The sequence below is a fragment of the Copadichromis virginalis genome, linkage group LG8 (genome assembly GCF_057382275.1).
Source record: "Copadichromis virginalis isolate Kocher_CV1m ecotype Utaka linkage group LG8, C_Virginalis_male_GT1.1, whole genome shotgun sequence".
In the NCBI taxonomy this organism is placed as follows: Eukaryota; Metazoa; Chordata; class Actinopteri; order Cichliformes; family Cichlidae; genus Copadichromis; species Copadichromis virginalis.
The window spans coordinates 18,756,636-18,765,928 of record NC_140625.1 but is presented as its reverse complement, the minus strand read 5'-3'; the positions used below and the strand labels follow the sequence as shown (position 1 = coordinate 18,765,928).

The 9,293-nt window shown below is 41.5% G+C and overlaps 1 protein-coding gene across 1 annotated transcript; it reads right to left on the bottom strand.

Moving 5' to 3' along the window:
• Window positions 1–346: 346 nt before the first annotated feature.
• dclre1a (DNA cross-link repair 1A (PSO2 homolog, S. cerevisiae)) lies at window positions 347–9,292 on the bottom strand. Its single transcript, XM_085466297.1, has 9 exons — window positions 8,774–9,292; window positions 6,536–7,897; window positions 6,310–6,443; window positions 4,860–4,978; window positions 4,058–4,201; window positions 3,757–3,902; window positions 2,737–2,891; window positions 1,956–2,097; window positions 347–904 (listed from the first exon to the last, which is right to left on the bottom strand). The coding sequence occupies exons 1-9, from the start codon at window positions 9,198–9,200 to the stop codon at window positions 738–740; spliced, it is 2,796 nt and encodes a 931-aa protein (XP_085322423.1). The 5' UTR covers window positions 9,201–9,292; the 3' UTR covers window positions 347–737.
• Window position 9,293: the final 1 nt, after the last annotated feature.

Here is a 9,293-nt window from a genome sequence, read left to right as displayed (position 1 = left end):
GGGCTTACACTCACCTGGCATTCCCTCCTAACACACTGTAAGTGGCTGCAGAGGTTCATCAGTATGAATCACAACATAAGATTCAGCAGTGAATATCCACATGTTGACTGCAACCTTCCAAACTGACCATGTAAAGTTAGCAAATTAGCCAAAACAACTATTATCAATATAATACTTAGAGTCATAATATGTCTTATAAACCTAAAAGCTTTGATGGGCTCTTCTAGGTGCTTTTACGTAGGTTGGGGAATAAAACGGATTGTTTAAAGAAGGCAATAGAAATATCAAGTATTATTAAATATAGAGCAATTAGAGAGAAAAGTTTCTAAAGTGGTATTGTTGCAAAGAAATAAAAACACGGTAGCAATGTTATTTTAAAATATTTATTTCTTCAGCATAAAACTTTGATCATGTACAAAATAAATCACAATAAAAAAAAAAAAAAAATTGCACAGTTTCAGAGCAGCACCTGCAGCATATCAAATGAATGAGATGGTAAAAGAGTCTGGATGACCCTGGTCCAACTGTAAGTTTAATACATGAATCATGTCAGGTTCATATAACACAGCTTCCAGAGTTTTTCTAATTCAGGTCTAAAAATCACAACCGCTTCCTCTAAATTTAAATGTAAAGTTAATTAAACAAATAGCGTTAAAATAAACCAGTCCATACAACACTTCAAGTATCGCATACTATTAGGGTGTTCCTTTAGCACCGACAGGCAGCTGGAAAATAAGTCACTGTTTATTCTTAACGTCCATGAGCCACTCACTGAAACACTTCTCCATCGCCTTCCTGTTGGCCCAGCTGCCATTGTTAACTGTAGGGATGATCTTGAGGGGCTGGAGCCACTGCACAAACCGCTTCAACTCAAGAAAGCTGCTGTGTTCACTATAGGGGATACCTGTCAGACAAACAGATGGGTTGATATCATCATAAACCGACAGCTCTTTAAAAAGCAATTAGCTAATTTGAAAGTTTTACTTCTCCTTTGGGAAATTTTTAGAGTTTAGTCAATTCAGAGGGAAACTGGCTTGCAGTAAACAACGCTGGAGACAGATGTTAAACACACAGGGATATCCATCAGGCAAGCAAAAGGGCAACGCTTTAAAAGCCGGACCAGATGCTCAATGAAGACGTCCACAGGCTCAGACTGTTCCCCTCTAAGGGACAATGCAGAATTATTCAGTTTTCAGTTAATACACAAAATAAAAACCTAGCTTGGAACCAATGCAGAAAGCAGATGCCTTGTGTTTATCCACATTTTAGCCCTGGACAAATTTTATGTGCTCCTCTGCTTTAAACAGGTCTAGCTAGAAAAAAAGGGGGGAAAAAAAGCCTATTCATGGATAAAGTCAGTCCGTTTCCACATGCAGAGAACATTTGCAGCAAATGGCGGCATATGGCAGGGAAGAGCGAGAAGGAGGAGATAAACAAGGCAGAGAGAGAGAGAGGGAGAGTGCAAATTGGCTTCCGCCTGAGTGACACAAACTGCTGAGAAGGAAGAAAATATATGTGAGTGTGCACCCCAGAAGCCTCTAGCTGGTGATTGGAGGTTACGAGCCAGATGGCTGATGCTTCTGATGGATCTATTCAGAACATGAAACGGGGGTTAGGAAGAAAAACTGGCTAAATCTGCAATTGAAAAATCAAGTCATGGCCCAAATTTAGAACTGGGGTTTAATGCTAGACTAGGAAGTGTTGTCCACAGAGGAGATCCACGACCCCAGGGCACTGACGTTATGTATCCTGTTGCCACCAAGCCAGAGCAGTCTGAAACCAAGCCATGCTCTATTGTGATTCTATAAGACTTGTTTCAGGCTTTACCAAAAGAGGGAGCTGTAGGCTAAATACAACAATATTAACAACACTCAAATTGTTGTGGGATAATACTCTTATATATGACACTTCTTTTTCCTCTCCAAAAACTAGAAGAAAAAAGGCTTTGTGCGTACCATATATGGTGATGTTGCCGCTTTTCTGAGGCTGAATGTCTTCCACTGATTCTATCTGCTGACTGAAGGTCCAGCCGGTAGGTTTGAAGGCCACCAGCTGATCATACTGATGAGAAAAGCGTGCCAGGTGATCCTGCAGTTTCTGGAAAGAGAAGGGAAAAAGGGAGGGGAAAAAAGGACAACTTAAAAGAGCTGCATTGTCGGGGGTTTTCCTGCCTCAGCATGGACCTGGTGGAGTAAGAACCATATGCGTGACTGTTAGCTTATCTAGAAGAAATCTGTGCATTTTCTCGATTCCCGATTATTTCATGAATAAACTGTGTATTGCGCTCGAGTATTTTTAACTCAAATAAGCAAAAGTCACCAAAAAGAAGTTGTTTCCCACCAGTCTTTGAATAAACTCATAATGCTGTAGTTTAATCTCACACATGTATTTTAGAGTCTCTTTACCTCGTGATGTGAGCTCCTCTGAACATTGCTCATTAAGGAGAATAAAGCAGATATGAAAAGCTACATCTATTCTCACCTCTGTGACCTATCTGTGGTAATATTTAAATATCAGTTCTCCAAGATAGATATGTTTTTTACAAAAACATGACGATTTTCTGACCATTTTGTTGCTGCTGGTGTTCACATTTGGACTTAATGCGTGTTGCTAACATGGCTCACATGCCATAATTAAAACGTGCATTGTAAATCTGCTCTTTGTTGTATAAATATGAACTTAAAATATTAAGAATAGTGGGACTTTGGGAAAACAAGTCATGAAAAATGCACCTACTCTGAAGGACAGCTGCATCATGGGCAGCACGTGGACCTGGGCTGCCTTCCAGTCGGTGGTTAGACGTCCTTTGATTTGCTCCGACTCCAGACAGCACATGGTGTTGTACTTGTCTCTAGAGAGGCAAACTTTAGACCCCAGAACCTCTGCCAGCGCTGCAAATGAAGCAGAACGAGGTCTGTGTGAGAATGAAAACTGCAGGAAAACAGTGGATTTTAGTTTTCACCAACATTACTGAAACAAACTCTTCAAACTCAACAGGCCTTTATTAAAAAAAACAAAACAGAAAACAACTGACTGACTAAATATGGCACTCCCTGGCCTGTAAAGTGTTTGCTGTACGTGTACAAATGCTTTTGTGGAATAACAGAAGGACAAAAAGGATGAGTAAAGTGCTACAGTCAATTAAACTAGCCGTCTGCTTTTGTCTCCACTTCATGCAGCGCTTGTTGAAGCAGCTGTGATTAAAGAATGAATGCATGCAGTTTCCCCTTCTGTCAGTTAAACACTGTTTTTTCAGTTTTTCATTGTACTAAAGTGCTTCAAACTATCGCCCATGTATCACAAGGGAACACTTTGCCTCCACTTGAAGACAATGCACTGTGAGGGGCTCCAGTTTTTAAACAACGATGCTCCTATTTCAATATAGAAGAAATATCAGATGAACTTATAATAGGACAGGTCAGCCACACACAGAAAACTACAGGGGGAAAACTATTCTACTATTAGGTTTAGAAACCATTTTGCTTTGTGTATTCTCAGAATGAAATCAAGCAGTATTTAGAAAACCCATCTTCATATTTATTTTAAGTATAACTACTGTTACTAAGAGGTGGATAGAAAACACATTTCTTTCTGTATTTATACATTTGGGTCAGCCATGTCTCTCATGCCGAGATATCCGATTATAACTGACTTTCTGATTTTTAAAGGAGTAGAAAATGCGCCATACAGCTCAAAAACAAACAAAAAAAACATCAAAAGAAAGTGTGAGCATAGACTCTCCTGCAAAGCACATACCCAAAAAGACCTTCTCTTTCCCCACCGAGTACGACCCGCACACCACAAGTGTACGTGGGTTGAGTGTCACCAATTCAAATGCAGTGCTGGCTGCAAAGTTGATGACTTCTTGCTGCCTGGGGAAGGTGTACTCAGGGCTGCAGTAGCTAGAGAGATATAAGAGGTCACACTGAAAAATCTGAGTTTCACTGCTGGAGTTGTGCTCAGTTTACCAAAATCAGAGAGAAAGAAAGTGGTCGTCATTACCGGGAGTTGTTACTTACAGCAACAAGTGAAAATGATGAAACTGAGGGGTACTTACGTGGTATCCAAATAGAGTGTCTGTATCCTGCAGCTGAGTAGCTCAGGGTAGGTTTCCATTGAGGGGTCAGCTCTGAAGTCTCCGGTGTGAAGAACCGTCTGTCCATCGGGCAAGAAGAACAACAGCATTGCAGCACCTGGACAACTGAAAGAACAGATAAGGATACAAAAGAGAGGTTTTAATCAAATTTAGCCAGTTTTCACTGTGAGAAATTCATTTAACTCTCCAGGGAAATATTACGAGGAGTAAATAGAGTCATTAAGTAGAAACTATGTAGCACAACTGTAAAAGATGTGTTCTACATTCAAAAGAATGTATTCCCAGTGACATAATGAATAGGCTATTCGCTTGGTTGTGTCTGAATATACTTCAAATTGCCTCAATTTATCCCTTTATGACAATTTTACTATAAAGAAAGTGGCTACGGTAGAAACTTTTGTATCTGCTCCCGAATGCATGAATGCATGTTTTTGTAGTCTGCTAATAGCGGTACATATGTTATAAGTGACTCATTGTGTCCTTCTCCTCTGCCCACAGTGTTTTCAGAGCCATTTCTCTGGGTTTCAGAAAGATCGTATGGGAAAATACCAGGTCAAGTTTTAATGCATGCTGGTGAAGAGCCCATTAACCTCAGCTGCAAATCTAAAACAGTATTTAAATCTCAAAGACAGAAAATCAACCTTCTGGTAATAAACCAGCTGAATCTGATCAGCATGAAATCAGCAGCGTGACAAAGAAGCTCTCATGTGTCACAAAACAGCGTCACCAGTACAGATCCCTGCTGATGTCACAGATGACTCACTGGTTAGCGTCTAGGAGGATGACCCGGACCCCCTCCACAGTGACTTCAGTATTCATGGGGAGGATGTGGACGTACTGCTCGGCCACCCTCAGTTTGCTCTTCACCAGGTTCCCTGTAATCTAATCAGGAGACACAGCTGAGAGTGAACAAATCTTTGCAGTTTACAGTGATGATCAGGTTTCAAACAATCTCAGATATGCGGAGTAATTCACCCCCCCGCCTCCCAAACCCTGGCCTTGAAATCGTATTTTCCCAATCTACTTTCTAATTACCCTCTGTGATTATGATCGAACTTTTCTGGGCTGTGATCCACCTGGCGCCCACGCTCAAAGTCTGTGGCCTAGCAAACGGAGTCCCAACAAGTACTTATAAGTCTGTTTTTAGCCTAATCCCCAGAAAACACACACACACACACCACTGTGATAAACCTGACCCACTTGATAGAAGAACTCCCAACATCTCTAGTCTCTTGACTTTTATATCATTTCAAGTTCATACCTCATATCATACCTGATATTATATATTGTTAAGTCGTAGCTAATTGAACCAAAAATAAGCAATAAAGTCTGAGCTAAAGATTTTACACTTGTTTAACTGCAAACTTCAGTTTATTTAGATAATTCTCTACATTTAACACACCTTCACTGATGTAGCTTTTTCACAGTAACAACAAAGGGGATGGCAAACAACTGGGCCCCAGCTAAACTTATTTTACTGCACATCAAATGTTGTATTTCTGTGTCCAAAAGAAGAAGAAAAAACTCCCACAAAGGTCTTCGAATTTTAATTGACTCAACTGTGATCAGAGCCATTTGAATTTTGGTATTCATAGCTGCCAAACATTTTCCATTAATGTGAGTCAAAGCAGTGCAGAGAGATAACAAATGGATCAAGTACTTCCCTCTATGAATTCTGTTGAAGTGAGGAAGCTTTTTAATGAGTTGAAAGTAAATAGGATTTCTGGCGGCAGAGAGGGGTGGTGGTGGTGTTATATCATTTTCAAATAAGTGAATCGCTTCCATACCACTGAAGGAGAAATACATAAACGGACAAAATGTCAGCCTTTTGCTGAGATGGTGTTGGATATAGTTTCAACAGTGGACTCAAAGCAGGGATAACATCCATCACCCTGACTGTTTAGTATCATAGAAAAACAGCAACTGTTTTATGCAAATCAATGCATATAATAAATCAGATTCTGATTTCAAAACACAGATTGTGCAACCTCAATCATCTAAATCCTGCACAACATAAGCAAGGATATATTCATGAGAAGACAGACATCTCTACATCCAATATTTTCATAGCTGGGTACCTCACGGACAATCAGGGTGGTGAGAGAACATGTAAATGTGATTTAAGGGTGAACTGTCCCTGGCACTCGGTGATCCAGTACCAAATAAAAACAAAACTAAGTAAATTATTTCATCAAAACTACAGATTGACTTACTCTGTTGCAGTAGATGGGAACAGTGGAAGTCTTGGTCAAGCCTCCGTAGTGGTCTGAGTGGAAGTGAGTAAGGAAGTAGGCTGCGATGCCCTCGATCTGTCCATATCTAAAGGCATCAATGGCAAACTTTGTGCCTGGGGAAAGTTTTTTGCATAAGATTACAAATTAAATAATAATTAATGTTTAAATTTACACAGCAAGAAGAAATGTACATTTGCTTACTAACCTGGGATTTTCTTATAGAAAGGGCAACGGGGCAGCTGTACTTCTCCATCAGCATTGACTCTGTTCCTCCACCTCCTCCTCCCTGTGGTCCCACTCCTCCCCCAGACTTCTCCCTGTCCATCTACTGATGGGTTAATGGTTTCTGTGGCCTGTGGCGTATCTGCAGGTGTGTCAGCTTTATTTTTTCTCTGCCGGTCTCCTCTTTGCCGTCTCTGTCCCGAGCTCTTCCCAGCCGTTGGAGTAGACGAAGCGTTGAGGTCATTTGGTGCACTCTCTGCTTCTTTCGCCTTCTCCCTCAGTGGTTTGAGGCCAAAAAACACCCCGATGTCAGTTTGTTTGAGACCGGAGACCTGACCGGCTTTGCTGTGGCCCTTCTGAGGGGGCATGGCTTGAGATCGTTGGACAATGGAAGTTTGAGATGAAGGCACTTGAAGAGAAGCTGGTTGCTCTGTTTGAATAATGCTGTTTGAGTTTTGGGAGTGTGAGTTATCTGAGCTCAGAAGAGTGTCTCTCAGACGCTCTAAGACAATACTCTGTGGAGACTGAATACTAGTCTTACTGATTTCAGAAGCTTCTTTTCCACCTGAGGAAGCAGCTCTGTTCTCAGCAGTTAACTGATTAGTGGGTGTTAATGAGGAAACTGCACCCAGCTGGGTGTTTGCAGAAGGCAGTTTCTTTCCTTGCACATTGCTGGCTTCTGAATTGCTGTTTATAAAGTCAGTGAGGAGCTCATCTTCACTGGAGAAGCCGTCACTGAACAGCATCATCGAGTCTTCATGCTCATTTTGAATTGCACTGTCATTAAAAAGAGATTTTCTACACTCTGTAGTATTGATTTCAGTCTCTGCAGGGAACTCAGAAAGAGGAGAGTAGGATATCATGTTATCATTTTCCAAAGAATCCTCACTTCTGTGTAAATCTTCACTATCCTGCTGTCCACTATTTTCCATGACAGGGATGGATAAATCCCCTTTATTACTTTCCTGAGAAACAGTGACAGAGTTTTGGCTTTTAGTAGATGATGACCAGCCTTTCTTTTTCTTAAAGTCCTCTGGTCCAGGAGAACGCAGGAGCAGAAGGCCATTTGTAAGTTTTGACTGAAGTGTTCCGGTGTGACGTTGGTGAGGTGAGGAGCTAGGACTGGATAATGCAGGAGGAGTTAGAGCCCCTTGCTGTGAAGTCTCTAAAATAGACCCCTGATTTTTTATCAGCCCTGGAAAACAATCCAGGCTGGTCTCAGCCTGTTGGGACAGACTGAGGAGGGCTGTGCCGCTGCTGGCTCGACTGTGGGCCAGAAGTGTGTGGTTGAATTTCTTGTAATGGTTCGGAATGGTGGAGGAGCACCGAAGACCATCTGGACATTCTGTATGAACAGATAAATGAACAGTGCCTGCACTCGTTAGAGCAGGGTTACAAGAGGATAATATTTAGCACTTTACCAACTGCGCTACTCTACTCTAAACTAAACTGATGATATATACTATAAAGGTATCTTATCAGCCTGCTGTTTGAGATAAACACAACTGAGCTAAGTGCATAGAATCAGTGCTACACTGTCAGTGCACATTTCTTTTAATCCTTAATCCTGAGCTGTTAGGCTATGTAGAAGGTTTCTTTCTACCATCCAACAAGCATGAAGAATACCATCACAATGCATTATGGGAAATGAAGGACCTTTTGTTAGAGGAGACTTGTTTATCCTGTGGACTTCTGGTCCTCTTATTTAATTTTTTTCTCTCAAAAGTTTGAATTATCATAGATATGTCCGTATGCCATATCTTCTTCCAGCTGTTCCTTGTGGGAGTCGCCACAGGAGATCAACCTCCATCCCTATCCCGAGCTTCCCCTTCTGTCACACTACTCTGCATGTCCTCCTTGACTACATCCATTTATCTTCTCTATGATCTTGCACTTTTCATTTTCCCTGGCAATGGATACATTGCACAGAATTCTTTGTCCATCCCTATCCCACTATGCCCAAAACATCTCAGCCTCGCCTCTCTATCTTTGTCTCCAACCTGCTTCCATTTCCTTTCTGCCTCTCCAGGCTGCTGCCTATTCTCACTGCAGATCACAGCGTCACCTGTGAACATACATTCACTGGGATTGAGGAAAAGCTGAGATGGTTTGGATTATTATGGACCTGAATGGCTGCTGTGAATGACATTAGGCTTATCTGAAGCTGTGATTTGGTATCAAGTGTAACTTTAAGATGTGTGATGAGTATGGACGTCTGTACCTGTGCACGTATCCCTGGGAGTGTCAATACATTCAGCAACGTGCCATCTTTGGGACTGCACAACCAAAATGAAGAATGGCATCTGACAGATGGGGCAGAAGTCTTCAGGGGATGGGCCCTCGGCTGCAGCATTGTCACTTTGATTTGTTTCTTTTGTGGGAGATCTCTTTGAGTTAAGCTCCTGTGCATTTAAGCTTAAGTTACAGTCGTCTGTTATTCCAGCTGTAGCACTGACTTCATTTTCTGCCGCTTTGGCTTTTGCGTTCCTGTCTTGTGGCTTGATTGAGAGAGAAGATGCGTCTTTCTTGGAGGATTTCCTGAAAGTGCATTTTCTTTTAGTGTTTTTAGGTGGCGATTCGTGCCTCTTCTTTTTCTTGCCAAGAGGTTTATAGTCCCAGATGTCATTTTCATTTTCCTTCTGTGACATTTGGAGCAAAATAAAGCGTAACGTGCCCGACGTTACCTCGGAACCATTGTTATTACACAAGGACTGATGTTTGGTAACATTCCGCGATCACAG